Source organism: Caretta caretta, chromosome 9 (assembly GCF_965140235.1).
Source record: "Caretta caretta isolate rCarCar2 chromosome 9, rCarCar1.hap1, whole genome shotgun sequence".
Taxonomy (NCBI): Eukaryota; Metazoa; Chordata; order Testudines; family Cheloniidae; genus Caretta; species Caretta caretta.
The window spans coordinates 82,347,481-82,368,944 of record NC_134214.1 but is presented as its reverse complement, the minus strand read 5'-3'; the positions used below and the strand labels follow the sequence as shown (position 1 = coordinate 82,368,944).

Below are 21,464 nucleotides of genomic sequence, written 5' to 3'. Positions count from 1 at the left end.
CAATCCCGATAATTGGGGCATTTTCTTCAATAGGCGCCTATTACCCCCCTCCCCCCCGTCCCGATTTTTCACACTTGCTGTCTGGTCACCCTATTGGTAACCCTATTTGGGATCAGCCGACCTGCAACCATAGGTTCACCGTGGCCCATCCCCCTTGTGCGGGAGCCCAACCAACCCGTGTCTTTCACCCGACACCTTAGAGACCACGGTCTTGTCTGAGCGCCCAGCGATGGAGGCTGGCCCCCCTGGACAAGGCCCCGGGCCCCCGCGCTGGGGTGCAAGGCAGGACCCGTGGGCTGGGGCCCCGCGCTCACCGGCAGTGCAGGCGGGAGTTGCACGCATCCGGTCTGGCCCCGCTCAGCCTTAACCGCCCACTCGCCAACGCTTCAGGGGATCACGCAACGCCCCGCCCTCCTCCTTGGCCCCATCCAAAATGGCTGCCTGGGCAGTGAGTGGGACCGCTCTCTCTGCACGGTCCTCCAAGCTCTATGGCGGCTTGTGTCAGGCGCCTCGCGTACGCCGGACGGGAGAGGAGTGAGCATGCGCATTGAGTTTTCCTTTACTTCCTCTGGCGGCTGCTCCTGTTTCCGGCCCCCCACTTCCCTGGTAACAATGGAGCAGAAAATGGCCGCCTGAGAAGGGGAGGGAAGGAGACGCTGCTGCCGCTCGGGGAGGGACGGAGCAGAGCGAGCCAGGGCCGAGCCCGCTGAGCACCGGGGCAAGCAACGGACCGAGACCCGGGGGGAGGAGGGAGCCTGGCGGCGGCGGCGGGTGAGTATCGGGGCTGGACGCAGACTTTCAAAATGGCCTAGGGAAGGGAGAGGTCCAGGCCCAGGCCCAGGCCCAGGCCCAGGGGAGGAGGAGGCGGCGGCGGCGCCGCTGCTCTGGTTGCCGGCGGAAAGGGGGAGTCTGTGTCCCCGAGCCTCTGCCCCCCTTCGATACCCGACCCTGCCTAGCCGGGGACGTTGGGAAGAGGGCCCTGGCGCACAGGCGGTGGGTGGGGATCCCCGCTCCTGGGGCAGGGAGGACAGCAGGCCCCTTTGGTCTCCCTGTCTCCACGGAGGCGACCCCTTGGTCCTCTCTACCCCGTCCCCAAGTGTGAGCGCGGGTCCTTGTCGGCCGCAGGGGAGCCTCACTTCCTGCCCCATCCCCTCCGGCAGGGGAGGACTGACAGACACCTCAGGGCCCTTCAACTCCGCACGGCCTGAGCCCGGAAGGGGACCCATTCTCCGGTTGGGCACTGGGCTAAGCTCCCTCTCGGGGGTTTCGGGGCTTGTCTTTCCGCTGTACCCAGCTGGGTTTGAGGGGGATTGAAACTTGAAACTAGGCCTTTGGGTTTGTAGGGAAACTTGCGCCTCTCTCTCTCCTGTCCAGGGTCTCCTTTAAGGAACTGTAGTTTCTCAGGCTCAAGCCTTCATTTTGTCCTCCCCACACCAGGAGCAAGGAGCCCCATCGTGAGGAGAGAAGTGGAGGGGACTCTCCCTATCACACTCTGTGAGGGCCTCTTTTATTGGGGCCTCTTCTATTTCCAAGTGTCCAGGTTGTTTATAGTTTTGTAACCCACGAAAACTCATGGCCTTCTGATCCCCATTTTCTGTCTAGTCTCACTTACTTCCTAGTTACCTTTATTACCCACACCTCCAAAATGTTCTGAGGATAATGTAAAAATGATCTGTACTTTTAGGAATGTTTATGGAGGTTAAAACTCTGGTCATCCTGGGATGTCTTATGTTGTTTGTAGTCATACATCTCAAAGGAGGACCAAAATCTATTCTGTATGTATCTTATGGACTTATTCTTGATCCATTATCTATCTATTTGATATACTTACAAAAAGGGTTTTCAACAAAAAACTTCCCTAGGACATTAAGTTGGAACGTTGGATACAGTTTGTATTTTCTGGTGTGAATAAATAAAGAGCCCTGTTTAGTGTTGAATAAATGAGCTTTCAAACTGAAGTGGTACACAAATAACAATAATTAGGTGGACAGCACGACACCGAAGTCTTACTTCCCATCTGCACTATTGGCTATATTGTTTAATTTCAAGTTGGAGGTGACTATGAAATAGTAAAGAAGCTGTAACATCCATCTTCTAATCATTTCAACCATGATAAGTTGATAGGTAGAGTTGAAAATTAAACAGTAACTCCTTCATTTTGTAGATGAAGTTAAATGTCTTCTCCCAGCGTCTGGGATTGGATATGTTATGGTGACAGCCCAGTGGTTAAAGGTGCCTATGTATGCCCAGCGTAGGTATGCCCGTTTTGGAATGGTTAATCATCATTTGGAAAGTAAAGGAGTCAGAAATGTTGATCTAACTGCTCATCAAAAGAGGAAAACACATTTTATTAAACAGGTTACAAAGGAAATAATTACTGCATTCTTCCCCCCTCCCCCAGTTAGCAGTACTAAAAATGTATGTTCTTCTGGCTCTTAATGTCATATATAAATATTGGTGTGGTTAATTATAAGGTGATGTGACCGTCAAACAAATAGCAGGTCCCTAGCCTGGATAATAAACGTTGTCCAGTCCATATTAACTACCTCACAGAAAAGAGAGAGTTGACAGTTTCAGCACTCCTCATCTCTCCACCAAACTCAGAACAGCCTGGTGCCTAATCTTCACACACATTTTGCACTTGTTTGGTTAAGGGCATGATTTTTCTAACCAAAATATTTATACTGGTGTAGCCCCTTATAGAGTTAAAACAGTACAATTCTTGTGTATAGATAAGCTCTTAAGAATGTGTTTAGGCTAAGATTTAAAGGTGTCTGTAGGAATGTTAGTAACACCTTCTAACAAATCTAGTGGAAACAAGGCATTGTATAGTCTAACACATGCTAAACTGGTTTAATTGAAACCCAACTAGATTAACTGATCACTTACTAGCTGAATAGTCTACACTAGACTTTTAGAGCATGTTAGCTGACATGTTCTAACACACCTTTAAATCCTCTTCTAGGTGAAGTCTAAGAGGGGCAGGAACTTGTAAAAACCTAAGCCAGTTGAAGTATGGAAAGGATAAAACATAGCACGTGTATACCTTTTTGCCATCAGGATCTCTTATTTTGAATTTCTTATACATAGGCACCTATCTTGCAACCCATATTTTTAAAAAATGTGTTAGTGTTAAACTTTAATGTAGGGATGGATCTTTCCATGGGTATATAAAGGTAACTTGAAGCGTCACAACATTTCCATTTGCTTTTCTCTTCTCAGAATGTATGAGACACTTGGTTGTGCATAAAAAACATAAAATGCATATAAGGCTGCAATTTCATCTTCTTGTCCTGGTTTATGTCAGCAGACACCAATTGGTATTTCTTGGTTGATCTGAAGTATTGATGTTTAACTCTTTCCTTCAGTGAGGACTGCAAAGCTGAGCAGCTTCATTGCTAAAAAATCAAGTGGCAACACTTGATTAGGTAAGATATACTAATATATATTTACTTTATCCTCTTAATTTTAATAACTTTTTTAAAAAAACTTCCAACAAGAACAGTCTTTTACAAATTCAGTATGCCAGAGGCATCTGTATCCATAATCTCATAAATAATGTACATGAATTTCTGTTTCTTGATTTGTCATCAAAATCAGATGATGAGATTGTAGTTTTACGTACAGCTAGGTTTTATATTTAAACATAATATATAACTTAAATTTTATTAAATAAGGTATTCTTTTAAAAAAAAAATATTTGGGAGTATTTCATGAATTAGACAGCAACCAGGATAGGCTTGTACCCTAATCCTCATTTGTTGGTTGCAGTTGTTTGTCAGCATAGCATTGGCCTGTTATCTCCAGTAGAATCTGTAATAGCAACAATTTTGCGGATTAAGTGGAGTTAAAAGAAGTGTTGAAGTTACATGTTTTTTGCATTGAAATTCTACAGGTTATGTTTGATTTAGAGCTTCCATTAACCGGAGGTCCTGTTTCTGCTGAAACTTGAGCACTACTCGACGGTCATCAGTTTTGCGGGTCTGGCTCCCCAGGATGCTACCCTACTTTTGCTGCTCTCCCTTTCAGTGACGACATTGGCTGCTGACATACCACAGTGCTGCTTCCTCCTAACTTCAGAGTGGGCGTTTTGCTTGCTGACCTTACAGGATGCTCAATTTTAGAGCAAGAGAGAACCATTTTCATGAGACTTCTCTTGTGATACCTCATGTCCAATAGGTCTTCTCTTCTGTGGTATAATCTAAAGACCAAAAGCAACATAATGTCATATTTATTTTCATTTTCAACATGTCTTTTTGACAAATGCTATTTTAATAAGGAAAATTATAACATTTTGAGCCCTCATAGTTAACAGTGGAGTTCTACGAGTGAAACATTTTATTGGATATGTGAAAGTATTGACATACGTTCTATTGCGATGTCATACCTATGATTAAAATGATATTCTGATTCTTATGGCTTCTGCTTGTTAGGGCTCTGGGAATATCTTTGTTCCTTTATTAAAATAGCATTTTATACAAATATGTTGTAAAAAGACATACTTTTTTTGGTGTTCTTTGGCAAGTTGACATTTTTCCAGCTTAATTTTTTTTTAAGCAAGGAATGTACAGGTGAAATTTGAGTGGTGTAATGTTTGGGGTAAGATAAGTCTCTCTCCATCACATTTAATTTCCAGATAGATACTTTAAGAACTTTCTGTAGGTGTTTTGTTTTATTTTAGAATGCACATTCATACTACATCCATTAGAGTTAATAGCAACAGGCAAAGAATAAGCCCAACATGTAAGGCAGACTTTTAAAAATTTGAAAACTTAATCCCCTATTGTCTCTACGCTGTAGATATTCAGACTGGTTTGAAGGCCCTGATCCTGCACTACGTGTCTATGTGGGAAAACTCATTATTTTAAGAGGGGCTGTAGGTAGACAGTGGTCCATCTGTGTGTATCTTGTTGTAGGATTGAGGTGCAAATCTCAGTGAGCCCTCTCCCTCACATGCTTGTATTTTTTTTTTAATGCTCTTAATAATTGGGTTCACTCAACAGTCATTTTCTGTGGTCTGTTTTTTGAGAGCAAGGATTTACAGGATAAACAATGATGAAATTTCAAGGTTGAAAACACATGAAATGTGTGGTTTCTTAATGTATTGCAACTAATTATTTATAAAGTACTTGGTGTTTGACATAGCTACATTAAAACTATTTACTAGTTTTTTCTCTTGTGCATCTTAGAAGAGCACAGATTGTACTAGTTTGTTTTTTGAAGCCTAGTCATTTATTTGGTTGTCACATCATGTTAAATAAGGCACTTTAAAATATGACTTAGGCTTTGCAAATATTTTTATACCTTGAGAGAAATGGAGTTCAAGATATTCTAATAGCTAGTTTTAATTTCTCTCAGTGTAAATTACTTGGTGTTGGAGAGCTTTTCTTGACAGGGCAGTAGGGAAGAGCTTTCATCATGAAAGAGGGTTAATAGTCCTATTGGAGATTTAGGTGATCTTTGGGGGTAGGGAATGTGTATATTTTCAAGTCAACATCTGAGTTTTGTCTTGTACATTTTTCTTGAAGTTTGGTTTAGGGAAGGGCAACTCTGACTTCTATACTGATACAACAATTTACCTCTGATTATCAGAAAGGATGACTAGTTCCTTTAGGATGGAAGTGGATCAGTTGGTAATAGCTCATTAAGTATTGTAGTAGGTAATCATTATTTAGAAATTAGTCCTTGTTGGGCACAGTTGCTAAACTGTTTCCACCTATTAACCATCCCTTTTGTGTATTCAAAGTTATAAATTAAATTTCTGGGAAGAGAGTCAAGAAATCTGCATAATGTATAGGAATCTAATTTTCTAGAAAATATCCTGTATATGCCAAATGAAATGATGTCCCTCTTAAATATTGAAACCCGTATATTTTAATTTCATCTTAAAATATCAATCATTTAGACACGAGACGTTCTGGAGGAGATTAACTCCCTCCAGACAGTTCTTAATAGTGCTTGCTGTTTTATTAATTTTGTTGGTCATAGTCTTTTTCCTCCGATTACTAAGGACTTTGAGACCTACTAGACATTGCTGATGAAGAGCACAACTTTATTTTTTTAAATCGCTCCTTTTTCTTCAGACAGTGTATTGGAAAGACTTTGATCCTTTAGGGTCTCAAGTTTCCTTTTACTTTATACAAGTTGCAGATTTCAGCAATGACTGCAACTTAATTTTAGGTGGGTTTTATTCACTTACAGAAACAAAAGAACATATACTAAGGTACTTCCCTGTAAATTCAGCTCAGATAGCTTTTGGGTTATTTTACTAAGGCCTGAAACAGCTTATTTATTTTCGTGCAAGGAAGACTTAGTTGGTAGGTCATTGTGTCATCTGCTCAATTAACACTTATTTCTGGGAAGCATCTTGTGATCCTCAGATGGAAGGTACCATATAAGTGTAAAGTAGTAAAGATAAAGGTGAACTGAGAGTTTTCGCATTTTACTATTGTATGGGGTCTGAAGTGAATTTCTTAAATGGCTATTTTAGTAAATTCTTGAATTGTGATGCCTGACCCTCGTTCATAGATAGGCTATAACTTAGAAGCCATATATTTTTATGACTTTCTACTCAGGCCTAGTTGTCGCAGTATCAATGAATTGATCATTTTAGTACTGGTAGTGGAGCAAAGTAACTGGTAATGGCAACTTTTTTCAATACCAAATGAATATCTTTAGTTCTCTATCATTTATACCCCCGAGACCATAAAATAACTCCTCCCTTGTAGATTATAAAGTCTTGAACTATAGTCAGTCACTTCTTGCTATTAAAGCTTGCTGTGTTTCATAGACTCTGCTGCTTTGTAGTGATGGTAAGGAGGACACTAGTCATTTGTGCCTGGCACCTTTGAGTGGATTGTTAATGAGTAACTACAGGGAATCCACTTGACTGACTTGTCAAAGAGTGGGCACACCAATTTAAGAGTTTACTGCAATAATATCTGGTTATTCAGCTGCTGAAAAACACTTCCCATCACCATTTTAAAGAAAACTTTCACTTGTTTCAGTCAAGTAGCTGTACAGACTCTTGTTTCCAGCGAACTTTAGACAAATCTTACTGTGCTTCCATAAAGATGTTCAGTTTCATTACTGGATAAACTAAAGTTGGCTATAATCAACAGATCTGCACTCACTACATCTTAGAGACATGAGCTCCTCCAGACATTTGTGCTCTCCCTCGCCAGTTCTGTGCTGACAGAAGAAGGGAAATTTCAGGTTGTGTTACGCAGGTAAGAACTAAATCTCATGTTAAGTTGACCTAAAGCAATAAAAGCAAGGAAAATCACTGATGTGAAACATACTATATATGACCTCCCCTACACAGGTTTAATAGGATGCCACAGTTATGTCTATCATAATGTATTGACAGACATGGTGTGTCTTTCCCTTATTTGCATTTCTTGCTTTATGGTAATATGCTGCTTATGATATCTTAATGTGATGTTTACATTTTAGTGGATAGGTCTCATTTTAGGCATCAAGATAGTGCATTACACTCAAGACACAATTTGTATAGTGGGCTTCAATTATCTAACTGTATCTAGTTATTGTTTCCATAGGCATCTGTTGCATAGTAATCTGGTAATGGTGCTGCTTTACCGCCGCTATTGAAATCCTGTTGTGTAGCTAGGTAGAACCAAGGAAACCCCATTGTCACTGTAGTACTATTAGTATCCTAGTGATAGGCATCTAGAATTTATATGCCTATATTCTGCAATGGCTAGGGTAGAAGAGAACTGTTTCTTAGAGGTGGATAAACTGGCTTGGTGCAGAGTTTACATTAGGTGTTTGCACTGGTGAAGCTTCTTTGGGGTAGCTATACCAGTGTGAAAAGCCCTAATGTAGGCAAGCTTCCAGGAGTAAACCTAATAGTGTTGAATCTAAATGCAAGACCCTCCTCTGTGGCCTTCTTCCAATAATTACATTTGCCACATCCAACATGTAATTTTGGGCTTGGAGACGGAAGAAGACAAACACAGTAACTCTTGTGTAAGTTACCTAAATGTGTGTAAACAAATGGGCCTTGAAGGTCATGCAATGCCTCTCTTCTATTTAGGAGACGTTATGATTTAAACCAGTGGTCCCCAAGGCAGTGCCCACAGGTGCCATGGCGCCCACTGGGGCATTTTTGTGTGCCCGCAGGAGACTGCGCCGCCGAGAAGCGTTGCCGTTTCTTGGCAGCATTTTGGTGGTGACGCTTCTTGCCACTGCTGCATTTTGGCGGCGGGGTGTCTGGCGCCCGCCACAGTCTTCTGGGAACAGCAATATGCTATTCCCACAGAAATGTTGGGGACCATTTATTTAAACTGTAGAGACATTTTGATTTTTCTTGACAGTTTTGTTTAGAAACCAAAAAGAGGATCCGTTTCATGCACTAGACCAGTTGTTTTCAACCTTTTGTCATTAGCAGACCCCTAAAAATTTCAAATGGAAGTGTGGACCCTTTTGGAATTCTTAGACATAGTCTGCAGACCCCCAGGGTCCACAGTTTGAAAACCACTGCACTAGGCAAGTGGCCGAGAAACAGATCCTATTATATTTGGAAATTCTCAGATTAAAAAGCACAAAACTCAGAATGGTGTGGTTTTTTTGTTTTCCCCCCTTCCCCCCCCCCACCCCCTTTTCAATATGTTCACGAGGCATCAGGAGCTGTTTAAAAAAAGAAAACATTTCTGGTGGAAATGTTGTAGAGGAGCATTCCATCAGGTGTAAAACTAGCTAGATAACCAGCCACTTGAGTAACTGGTGCATTCCCACAGTTGTGTAAGACAGTGCTTTACATCATGGTTGGTGAGGCATACTGATTAATAACCAGGCGTCCTTGTTCTGGCTTCCATTTGGGTAGGTTTACAGTTAACATAATTTCTCCAGAGGTGATACGTTTTCACTCTTAACGTTGACCAAATGCAGATATTACCATATCTCACTAATGTTGAAAGATGTGTTAGAGGTTCTAACCTAACTGAAGCAGGAAAAGTGTGGGGAGAATGCATATATATTGGATTCCTGTAAACATCTGGCAATATGCTAGGTACATAAGACTTTTTGGTCTCATATTCCACTTCATCAAAATTGACAGTTTAACTGCTGTCTAATAAATTACTTTTGGCACTAAATTCCAGAATTCATTCTACAGAACCTTTTTATCCCGAGGAGCTGAATGATCTTTGTATTGCAAGGTGTTCTGTGGCACCCACAGTCTACTATGCTGTAATTCTGCTTCCTAGTTTTCACATTTCTTCCAAATGCTTTTGGGGATTGGCTATTCCTCTTAATTGTTCAGAAGGATTGCTGATGAGTAACATGAGGCACTTCCTTTCCTTATAGGCTTGAGCTTGGGAGGCTTAATCCTATTAAAATTGCCTTCTAAAGGAACATAGTGTTGGATTCAGATGACTCATGTCCTTCACAGGATTGTTTTAAGGCAGACTTTAGGCTGCTCTAGGTTCTGCTTTGTCACATAGCTGCAACATTTGGGTATGCTATAAGGCGGTTTAGACGTCTCATTCCTGAGCAATGTTGGGTGCACGAAAGATTGCCTGAAGGATTTGATCTGTAATTTTTATGCTTCCCTAAACATATTGCATTTTTAAAATGATTGATTTAAATTCTGGATCAAGTAGTGATTTAAATTGTGGTACAAGATACCCATATAACTGGAACTTTATCAGCAAACTAAATTTCTCCTTAAATAATTTAAATATATGATTAAGTGTGTGTTGTCAGAGTCAAGTTCAACGACAGATTGTGCTGAATTCCACTGAATGTGTCAATAAGCATTACAGATTATTTTATTCATTTTTGTATGTATGGTTTTCAAAATATGTAGTTTTCCTCTCCTTTTTTAGATACTTTCCCACTCTTTCATCAACATGGAAAGCTCAGATTCTAACGATAAAGGAAGTATTGATCACTCAGAAGCACAGCGCCGGAGTCAGCTGGATCGATTAGAACGTGAAGAAGCTTTTTATCACTTTGTAAATAACCTGAATGAAGAGGACTATAGGCTTATGAGGGATAACAATTTGCTAGGAACACCAGGTATGATAAAACATGTAGGTAGCATGAAAACTTTAATTTACGAATGTGAATGCCTCTGCACCCATTTTCAGACTACTTAGTTCCTCTCTCCATTCTGGTGCTGAATGTGTCTTCAGCATTTCTGATATTTTTACTATTTTATGCCATTGTAGAGAGTAGTTCTTCTGCTTAGCTGAGCACACAGTAGACCAGTGGTTTTCAAACTTTTTTCTGGTGACCCAATTGAAGAAAATTGTTGATACCCGCAACCCAACGGAGCTGGGGATGAGGTGTTTGGGGTGTGGGAGGGGGCTTAGGGCTAGGGCAGAGAGTTGGGGTGTGGGGGTGAGGGCTGTGGGGTGGGGCCGGGAATGAGGGGTTCAGGGTGTGGTAGGGGCTTTGGGCTTTGGAGGGGGTCAGGGTGCAGGAGGGGGTCGGGGCTGGGGGTTGCAGGCTCTGAGGGAGGCCAGGGATGAGGGGTTTGGGGTGCAGGAAGGGGCTCCGGGTTGGGGCAGGGGATTGGTGCACGGGGTTTGGGTGTGGGTTTACCTCTGGCGGCTCACGGTCAGTGGCACAACCCGAGTGCAGAGGCAGGCTTCCCGCCTGTCCTGGCGCCGCGGACTGTGCTGTGCCCTGGAAGTGGCCAGAGGAGGTCCAGCTCCCAGACAGAGGTGCGCAGCGAGCGGAGTCCCATGCACCCTCCTCCCCCTCCCCCCGGCCTAGGAGCAGGACCTGCTGCTGGCTGCTTCTGGGGCGTAGCGCGGTGTCAGACTCAGAACAGGTAGGAACTATTAATTTTTACTGGCCGGCCACCAGGCTCTCTGGGTGCTAAGCAAGGCAACCCATTGCCTTGCATTCCACGACCTAGTGCTGAAGTTTGAAAACCACTGCAGTAGACCATTCCTTGAAGGTAATATGAATAGTGTAGAGCTTGTTAGGTTAAACTAGATGTGCTAATTCAATTTTAAGAAAATGTTAGTGTTCACTGGGACTTGCAAAGTCTGTACTACTGAGGGCTGCATTGGCATCTTGCCAGGTATCTGAGTCTCACTTGGGCTCTTTCTACATAAGAAGGTTGCAGTGGTTTAACTAAAGGTGTCATTTTAAAACCAATTTAGCTAAACCTGTGTGAACAGTCTTGTTTCAGTATAAGAGTGGGTTATTTTGGTTTAGTTAAATGATTCCAAATAGATTTGTGCTAAACTGAAATCAACAACTCTTAATCTGAAATGCGTCCGCTGTGGTGTTTTTGCACTGGTTTAACTAAATCAGTTTAAAATAACACTTTTAGATAACCAGTGCAACTTTCTCTTGTAAATGAGGCCTTGATTGATGTAGGATGGAGAATACTGCTGACATGTCGTTATAAGACCCAGAAAGCATTTTGCCATCTTCTGAGCACGTTGTAACTCTTTGTTAGCTGGAGCCTCAGCAAATCTTACCTAAGGGCAATAGTGTTGGAGGGCTGTGATTTATGCTTTGGCTACCCTGACTTAGGTATCACAGTGTGTCAGAATTCAGAAAACACTTAAAAGCAGTCAGTATCTTGTTAGGACAGTATTTGCAGTTCAAAGAGAATGTAGGCGTAATCTAATGTAATGTAATGTACTCTTAAGCTATGGATTATTCTTGCCTTTGCATATCTGCCTTTAAAATAGTTTTGGAAATCTTTGCTTGCTTCCTAAGGTGAAATTACTGAAGAAGAACTGATGAGAAGGCTACATCAAGTTAAAGAAGGTCCACCACAGCAAAACGGTGATGAGAATAGAGGTATATATACTGTATTTGTGGAAGCTCTTAACTTTAGCACCCAGTATAGATCTTAACTTGAATGCAGGAATGGAACATGTTAAGTCTGGGCAGGTGTGAGGTGAGCAGTGTTTTAGAATTAAGTGAAGATAATCTGTTATCTGCTTCAGAGGTCAAAGTTTTGAAGAGATTTCAGCTAGAACATGTCGCACTTATATTTTGCTGCACTGTGATCACTTCTGCAGTTCTTTATTTTTGTTTAGATTTCTCTCCATTCTGTTCCCTTACTGGAGTGCTTTCTGAGATTCCCACATTTTCTCACCTTTACTCTTTTCCTCTCAAGGTTGCCACATTGCCTCCCTACAGAAAGGTTTACACATGGGTCCCACTGAACCCTGTCATTGTTAGCTAAATGAGTGTGCTAGACTAGAGAACCAAGTATTCCAGGCCACTAAGGCAATGTCTACACTAGCACTTACGTTGGCAAAACTTTTGTTGCTCAGAGATATGAAAAAAACACTCCCCCGAGTGACATAAATTTTGCCAGAATAAGTGCTCATGTGTACAGCACTATGTTGGTGGGAGAGCATCTCCCACCGACATATTACCACTCCTCATTGAGTTGGTTTTATTTTGTTGGCGGGAGAACTCTCTCCTGTTGGCATAATGTGGCTACACAAGTACTCTTACAGCAGCACAACTGTATCTGTACAGCTGTGCCTCTATACGCTTGTAAATATAGACATGGCTTTGGTTTTGTGATTTAACTGCTGCTATACTAGACCATTGAATGGACAGTATTCAAGCAAGTAAAAAACATCTAATTTTTTTTTTTTTACAGTTGAAACATAACTGATTTTCCATTTAGTTGTTACAAGAAATAATTATTTTGATTACTTGTTTGCTATTTGGCTACAACTTCTAAAGAGGCATAATTATTGGCAGTAGAAAAATGTCCACTCATGCTCCCGCAAAGAAACAGCTCTTTTAGACATGACACTAATCAAGATGTTAAGGATGAAACTGTTACGGTGTTTAAAAGGCTTAAATATTTTAAAACTGTAACTTGCTTAATTAAGGAATTATATTTTTGGAAAATTTAATCTAAGAATTACCTCAGTTCTCTAATTTTGGTAGTTCCCTTTCTTTTGACAGGTGCAGAATCCACAGAAGATGTTTCTAATAGAGATTCCATAATAGACTGGCTTAATTCAGTACGACAGACTGGAAATACCACACGGAGCGGGCAAAGAGGAAACCAGTCTTGGAGGGCAGTGAGCCGGACTAACCCTAACAGTGGTGATTTCAGATTCAGTTTGGAAATAAATGTCAACCGTAATAATGGGAACCCAAACCCAGAAGCTGAAAATGAGCAATCTGTAGAGCCCTCCAATGGTGAGGATTTGGAAAATAGCCAAAGTGACACTGAGACTCCAAGATCTGAATCGCCATCTGTAAGGCAGCCTGGATCAGACAGAAGTACCTCTGAGGAGTTAGCAACTGAGGAAGCATCTCCTGTCAGAGGCCAGAGAAGAGCAAGAAGCAGGAGCCCAGAACAACGAAGAACCCGGGCTAGGACTGATAGAAGTAGGTCACCTATTAATCCAGCAAGCGAGACTCCTCGTAGGTCTTCTCACAATATGCCATCTCAGACTCTTGATCATTCCCTGGTAAATGAATCCGAGGGAAGTTCTAGAACTAGACAGCATGTGACGTTAAGGCAACATACAACGGGGACTGAGATTGCAAGTGAAAATGCAGTTCTGTTTTCAACCCCTGAAACAAGACCTGCTCCTCCAGCATTAGGTTCTTCAGAAACAAATGGCAGCAGTGAGTCTGCAGCTCCTGGACAGAGGCCACCTACCATAGTTCTTGATCTTCAAGTGAGAAGAGTCCGTCCAGGAGAATATCGGCAGAGAGACAGCATAGCCAACCGAACCCGATCCAGGTCCCAGACACCAAACAATACAGTCACTTATGAAAGTGAACGTGGAGGGCTTAGGCGCACATTTTCACGTTCAGAACGGGCTGGAGTGAGAACTTATGTCAGTACCATTAGGATTCCTATTCGTAGAATCATAAACACGGGCTTTAATGAGACAACATCAGTCGCAATTCAGACCATTCTGAGGCAGATAATGACAGGTTTTGGAGAATTAAACTACTATATGTACAGTGATGGTGATGCAGATCCTAGTGGCCCAGTCCCAAACCAAAATGTAGATGCTCCTGAGCTACAGAATGGAGGTGATAGTGGTGGTACTAGTTCACACAGTGAAAGTACCGAGGGTAGCTCAGGGGAGGTATATGAAAGTAGTAATGAAGGAGGTTCAACATCTGTTAGGCGGGAAGGTCGCAATACGAGAGGATCAGTCACTTTTGAAGAAAGTGGCTCTTTACCATTCCTTAGCCTAGCGCAGTTTTTTCTACTAAATGAGGATGATGATGACCAGCCAAGAGGACTCACCAAAGAACAAATTGACAACCTAGCGTGGAGGAATTTTGGTGAAAGCGATGCTCTGAAAACCTGTAGTGTCTGTATTACAGAATACACAGAAGGCAACAAGCTTCGTAAACTGCCTTGTTCCCATGAGTACCATGTCCACTGCATTGATCGCTGGTTATCAGAAAATTCCACTTGTCCTATTTGTCGTAGAGCAGTCTTAGCATCTGGTAACAGAGAAAGTGTTGTCTAAATGAGATCTGAATTTTTGGCTGAACAGCTGGTGTAATAGTGATGGGCAACAAAGTCACTTTCATTATGGCCACTTTTTGAGTGGTGCTTCAATGTAAAGTAATGAGTTTGGCTGCTTCTTCCCTCATGGAAACATTTTCTCAGAATTAAAGCTTTTAAAATGGGAATCTCTCTAAATCAGAGTCTCCAAATCTATTCAGTTTCAGTGTCTCGAATTTCAGAAAATTTTATTTCCCCTAAGATGCCTATTTGCTATAAATTTCTTTTTTTTTTTTCCCATCATCAAGACTGTTAAGCTCCTTCCCCCGCCTTCCCTTCCCCTCCCCATGCATTGTGAATCTTAAAGACCTTAGCGCTCAGCTCATCCCTTTAAGGAACTTATCTGAGAAGTCATCCTAGCTACAGCACATGCTTCATAGTGGATTTTTAAAAACAAACCCAGCTATTCCACTGAATATGAAATTAATTCAACTGCACCCTTAAATATAATTTTGGTTAACTTTCGTATTGCGTATTCTTGGACATGTGAGTGCAGATAACACTAATGGTAGCCCTTTTCCCATTGTACAGCTGTCTCCAGCCCATCACTATGGCACGCTGTAGAGTGAGCTGATTGCTTAATCGGGATATTTATCTTGTGGAAATATAAGATATGCCTATGCTTGTTTAAATAAAAAAATCACAATTTTTGTTTTACAATTGTAAAGCTTTTTTGTAGAAGCTCAGTACTTTTCCAGTGCACTGTTGTACTAATGCATTAAGAATTAAAATTGTACCATGCTTAGAAATGAAGAGAATGCTTTTCATATAAGACCCACCACACACACAGCAAACTAAATACAAGCGAGCTGCTTTTGTAAATGTTATTGTCAAGAGCAGTGCATATCTGTACTATTTAATTTATGTGAACAGCTACTGTAACATAAAACAGTTAAGAATTAGACATCTTAATTGCATTAAAACTGATGGCAATTGAATGTTATAATTGCAATGTCTTGGCTCAGTAATGCCACCAAAAAGGTGGTGATAAAAAAAAAAAATAGAAACCTGCTCTGAAGACTGGTTTTTTCTTTGTATGGTTACTGATGTGTAATGATACAAATTTGTATGTACCAGTTTCATTCAGTGAGGATTTTGCCCAAGTTTTGTATGAAGCTGTATTTTAATCACTGAGGGGGCTGTATGTAACTTTCAGCAGTCATGTTGGCAAATTAATTTTTCTTTTTCCACCCTAATGACATAATTAATCTCTGGAGCTTTGGTAGTTGATTTAACACACTGACCTCCAAATATCAATGGAAGTTGCAGTGTCCAGGGTAGAGAAATTAACATTTAGGTGTAACTGAGAAATAATCTTCTAACAGAGGTTTATCAAACGAATTGCCAATCTTAAATTGTTGGTTACTGGAATACATTTAAAAAATGAAATTTCAAGTTGTTTGAATTTGCAACTTATTTTCCTTAAAGTAAAATATTAGGCATGTCTCTTTACTGTTAAAGACTGTCTAAATTCCAGTTGCGTTTTGTATTAAAAGTTAATGTGGGCTTATCACAATTCAGATCTTATAAATGCATTTACACAATTTTAAGTCGTCTTTGGAAATGTTCATAGCTCAGCTGTCTTTACACGGTGGGAAACCTCTTCCCCATCTCCCCCATCCCCAAGAAACCTTCCTTTTGTTTTACTCTTTAGTAGCTTTGCCAACGCTACATGCTTCTCAAGGAAAGCAGCGTTCTGTTTCAAGTAAAAAATATAGTAGTTGTTAACTAGGGATATGAACTGCTCTTGCTGGCTAGGTCCAAACTGTTGCTCGATACTCAGATGGCAAAACCAAACCTGTCCTGTCTTTTTTACGTTAACAGATCTTCAGTATTTGAGTGGTGGTTACATAGAACGTCATCCTAGCTGTTAAAGCCATTATAATTGAACTACTCACCAGCCAGGTCAGGATTCCAAGGTGTTCTGGAGCGCTCCCATTTTTCTAACAGTGCATTTTCCTGTCATCCCCAGTTCAGTGGGGAATCCTGACTGGCTGGTGAGTTCGCTTTCCTTGTGGTGGAACGCTCCATCATTGTAAGGGTGTTCCTTATCATACGTTTTTAAAACATTTATAAACAAATACATGCTCTCGAATGTTTTCTCTCTGAGATGTGTTCAGCTATAAAATTGGAGGTTGGATATTAATGTTACTGGTTGGACTTTGATTCATGAATGTAGCTAATGAATCTTAAACCAAAACTACTTCTCAAACATTGGACACCATGATTTTGAATCTTTTCTGTAGTGTGCACATAAGTGTATGCAATCACTTGCATTTTTCAGTAACAGTCTTTGCTGACTTGGACTGTAGAATTAAAATTGAAATATTTTATAGTGGTATTTGCTACTGATTTCTAAATACACTTTTAGCTTTTTAAAATCAGATGTCTTAGGAGGACTAAGGACAGAAATTAGAATAATATGAGCCCATTAGCAACAAGCGATACTCAGTGGAGCAAGGCTGTAATACCTCATTAAGAAGTTACTCTTGTTAATTCAGATTGTTCTTGGTTTCCAAGAACTATACAGTTCAACAACCATCTTTGTAGTTTTATTATGATTGCCTAAAAGTGGTATGCCTTAATGTTTTAACTTTATGTAATTGTACCAACGGTTTAGTGTCTGAGGTTCCCAAAAAGGTACCAGAAACCAGTGTTCACCTCAATTAAGAATCCTTTGAATGTTTCAAATGTTTTAATTATTTATAATGAAATTCCTTTTTAAACTTACTATACCAGTAGCACTGGGGTTTGTTTCTTTGACTTCAAACAATTGGCATGATTGATATTGCTGTTAGTGAGGAACTCTTAAGTAGATGAGGCATTTACCAACGTCCACAACAGTTCTGGAAATGAGCAATGGTATAACTGTGCTCTGAGCTACATCCAGTAACTCAGTGGCGTTTATGAATTACTTTCGTATTATGAATTGTGCAAAACAAATCTGTGGAAAATTATTGGCCTGATCCAGCAGCAGGAATTCTCATCTTAATAAGGGTTGCTGGATCAGGCCCTAGTATTATAAGGTAGTTTAGTTCATTCCAGTATAGTACAATAAATTTATGGGTGTCATTCTTTCCTTTAAAGTTATATTAAGCTTTAAAAGCCAATATTAATACTTCAATTTTAAATTAAATTGCAAGCTTTATAGGTAAAGTATAAAAGCGTCTCTAGTGAGGTGCTCACAATTAGTAAAGTTAGTCTCTTGAATCAATTTATTTAAAAATATATGAATCCTTTTGGTGCCAAGCATTCTTAACATATTTGCATCTATAGCTTTCTTAAGCTTAAACCTATTTTTTCAGCATTGGAATTGTAGATGGATGTGCACTGTTTTTACAGCCACTTTACTGGATGCCAGTGGCCACTGAGAGGTTAAAACACAGCCGTTATCTTTTGGGTTTTTTTAATGCCCACGTGTACATAGATGAATAAATTTAAAAGATTCTGGTAGCCTTATTATACATTTGCTGCTCTCCTCTCCTTAGTTTATAGTGCCATCTTGAGGAAGCTTTTTTTACCCTCCTTCAAAGTTGGGGCGAATACACATCTTTGACTCCATTATTTATTAAAACATTAATTTCTTTGCTGTTTAAGTTGGTTTTGTGTCTGAAGAAGCTCCCCTGCTAGAGCTTGTATAAGGAAAGCTGATGTTAAAAAAAAAAAAAGAAGAAAAAAACACACACACACAATTGCACATTGTGGACAGCCATCCTTCCGGTGTTTGGGATTACCCCTAGGTATTTAAAATGTAGAAGAGTGCACAATCTTTTGTTTTATAAGAGTGCAGCATATAGTTCTAATCAAACTGCAAATTTGTAGACATTTTTAATGGGTTTTATCCATTAAGTGAAAGAACTGTGAAAAATAGTGATTGGTTTTTATTGGGATTCTTCTTTTACTTGCACTTTTGTAAAAAATAAAAATAAAAATAAACAGCTTTTTGCAAATAGTATTTTGCAGGCAGTTAGTTCATTTATGTTAACTGATCCTTGTTTGGAAAATAGTGTTATTTGACAGGGTAGTTGCTGCACCGCATGCATAGAAACTACTCGTTAAAAGTTTCTTAAGGACTTTCTGTAGGAAGTATTGGTGTGCATGCATAGCAGCTGCACTAACATGATACTGTACAAATTTTGAAGAAGCCATGATTGGCCATTGTGCCAACTTGCAGATTAATGTGTTTTCAACTAATGTTGACACAATGGACAGTAATGACTGTCCGCTATCCATGGATTATGCGAATATGTAGTGTCCAAAGGACCATTTCACTAATCTAATTTCAGTATGAAATTTATCTTAAAATATTTGCCTACACTTTGAGGAAATTCATGGTCTGAGATATGTTATCGTAACTAGGGTCTAATTTTAAGATGAGAAAAGAAATTTAGTTAAAGCATTGGTTTCCATTTTGTACCAGTGTGCCTAGGTATTCTATGGGTCTTCCAACAGTGTGTGTTCTTAATCAGCACATATATTGCAATATCAAGGTTCAGCTGGCTGGGTTTAGCTGTTTAGCTGCAGCCTTAACTTTTCTTTGCATTGTTAATTTGAGACCCTTACTATAACTGTAATGTGGCATTCCGTGTAAGAATCTGGTGTTTCCATTCATCCTCAGTACGACTGGGGATTTATGTGACTTGATTAGGGTTACGTGATCAGATCTTGAGTTGATTAGGTATGCAGTTGTAATGGAAATGCCTGTGCCAGATTAGCTGGCTTCTCCCAGGAGGTGTTAACTCGGAGCCATGTTAAGGGAATTAAGCAACACAGTTAGAAATATTTCAAATTTTCACCTACAAGAGGCTTTTTTTTGTTTGGGTTGGGTTGCTGAGGGGAAGGAGACAAGCAAATCTAATGGTAATGTAATTTACTCAAAGCACATTAAATTATGTTGTGTAAAAATTAGTTTGATTCTGTTATATCAGGGCTTCCCAACCTCTCTTGCACCGAGATTTCCTTTTTCTTATGGGCGAATCCATTATTGAACCTTACTTGGTTCCATTATCTGGTTTTCGTCACTTAAATTAAAATCCCAAGAGCCCTTCCCTATATCTGATAGGCTGTTGGCTGGGAAGCCCTGTATTAAACTGAGAATGTAACAATTTTCCTTTTTGTACAGTGCTTTACATTGTTTATATTGGACTTTAGTACAAAATGGTACTCTAAAAGGTCATAAAACAGTTTGATCATATTTGATAGCTAACATTTAGGAAGAGTTTGTTTCCTATGTAAGATGTCATAATGCAAATTTAAATAGACTCAATAAAATGCATGAAGTGATAATTTTGTTCTTGATCATCGCTCCTTGGGGACTGGGGGGTGGTGGTCATTCTGTAGTGGGAATGTAATTGGGACTACCAGGGTTAATAGCTCATGATAAATGTGATAGGAATCCCTTTTTTTTTTTTCCAGGTTTTAGAGTAGCAGCCGTGTTAGTCTGTTATTTGAAGTGGGAGAGCAGGAAAGGAATAGGAACAACCTATGGCTTTTTGTCAAAAGAATTTGTCTGCTTCTTTGTATACTAAACTGAAGGGATAAATCTCACCACATACAAGAGTTCACTAAATCAGTTGCATAGAATACAAGGACATAGTTTTAATTCATCTTCCAAAATATTAGCTGTGATTTATGGGTGCTATTCAGTAACTGAAATCAATGACCTGGCCTCAACGGTGAAAGTCAATCTAGAAACATGCAGAGGGCCATAGAAACACTGTCAAGATTGCATAAATTCATCTATGGCCAGAGGCTTCCTTTTAAAATTAATCTCTGACCTGTGTGCAGTGCTCCACATGAATGAGAAGGAAACTAAATACCTTTTGGAGGATGTGGAAAACTATATGCTTCTCCATGCATGCTCTATGAGTAGGAAGCAAAGACCAATCCTGGACACATGGGATGATGTCTGAAACAAAGGGTGGGAGGGTCTAATTGTATTTATTAAGACAGCGTTCAACAAGATGTAACAAAAAATGGAAGGCAGGAGTAGGAGAATAGTGATAGGATTGCGTGGGATAATATAAAGGCTTACATAGACATAGTTATAAGAGCCATGTCTGTGCTTTGTGCAATTTCTCTAACTTTGTGCAGATATTTATTGATAAAAGTGGTGTCTTGCATCAGAAACTAACAGTATTGAGTTCGGTTTGGACTGAAAGTGGCACCCTTAAGTGTACTGCAACGCAAAATAGTAGTGTCCTCTGTGTGAAGATGCTTTCAATGCCCTTCAAGGATGATTTATCTGTTTAATTAGGGGCATAATCTAATCTTTCTGAAGGCAAAGGCTTGTGAATTGGGAAGTCTTGAGTTCTAATCCTGGCTCTGATACAGACTTTGTAGTCTTGGGCAAGTCACTTTGCTTTTCTCCCTCTGTGTCCCTGTTTCACAGATGGGGATCATAATCTCCACCTCCTTTTATTTCTAGATGACTGGTTCAAGTGTGCCTCCGGTAGGTACTGATATTCATTATATGAAGTGAGTTGGTCTCTGTTGGGAAGTGGCAACAGCCACATTATTAAAAACCACCACCATCATTAGCATCGTTTGTTCTTGTTGGAATTCTTATATAAAATGGCCATTGAAACTGATCTCTCATGGCCCTGCCCACTCAGTGTTGATGTGATTGCAAGGAGAAGCTTGCGTTACTCCTGCTGTCTGTACTGTACAGTACCTACTCTGTAGAGGGCAGACTTCATTTTCTAAGGTGCCTTTTTACCAGTGCCAATTTCTTAAAGAAAAATATTCTCTATATTCTAACTTCTGTCTGTTTTAGGGTTTTATACTAGCACCCTTCACTATAGGATCCAAGCATTTTCCATGTAAAATCAATAGCAATAGTGATATCCTGGAATCTTTGGCTCTCCTCACTTTTGGGGGTAAAAACTCTGCTTAGCCTATTTATTGTTTGGCTTGTTGGTTGTTTGGTTTGTTAAAAGTTCTTTGTTTTTATTATTGGACG

The 21,464-nt window shown here is 40.2% G+C and overlaps 1 protein-coding gene across 12 annotated transcripts; it reads left to right on the top strand.

The window, feature by feature from the left end:
• Positions 1 to 553: 553 nt before the first annotated feature.
• On the top strand, positions 554 to 19,789 carry RLIM (ring finger protein, LIM domain interacting). 12 transcript variants are annotated; one of them, XM_075132485.1, is made up of 7 exons: positions 554 to 771; positions 1,438 to 1,540; positions 3,369 to 3,428; positions 3,896 to 4,599; positions 9,849 to 10,041; positions 11,707 to 11,790; positions 12,907 to 19,789. In XM_075132485.1, exons 4-7 carry the CDS (start codon positions 4,591 to 4,593, stop codon positions 14,463 to 14,465), a joined length of 1,845 nt encoding a protein of 614 aa, XP_074988586.1. In that variant the 5' UTR covers positions 554 to 771; positions 1,438 to 1,540; positions 3,369 to 3,428; positions 3,896 to 4,590; the 3' UTR covers positions 14,466 to 19,789. The 12 variants fall into 12 exon arrangements, with proteins under 12 accessions (XP_074988586.1, XP_048721360.2, XP_074988584.1 ...); XM_048865398.2 differs by lacking the exon at positions 1,438 to 1,540 and adding an exon at positions 7,122 to 7,229 and having other exon boundaries at positions 556 to 771; positions 3,896 to 3,981; XM_075132486.1 differs by lacking the exon at positions 1,438 to 1,540 and adding an exon at positions 7,122 to 7,229 and having other exon boundaries at positions 556 to 771.
• Positions 19,790 to 21,464: the final 1,675 nt, after the last annotated feature.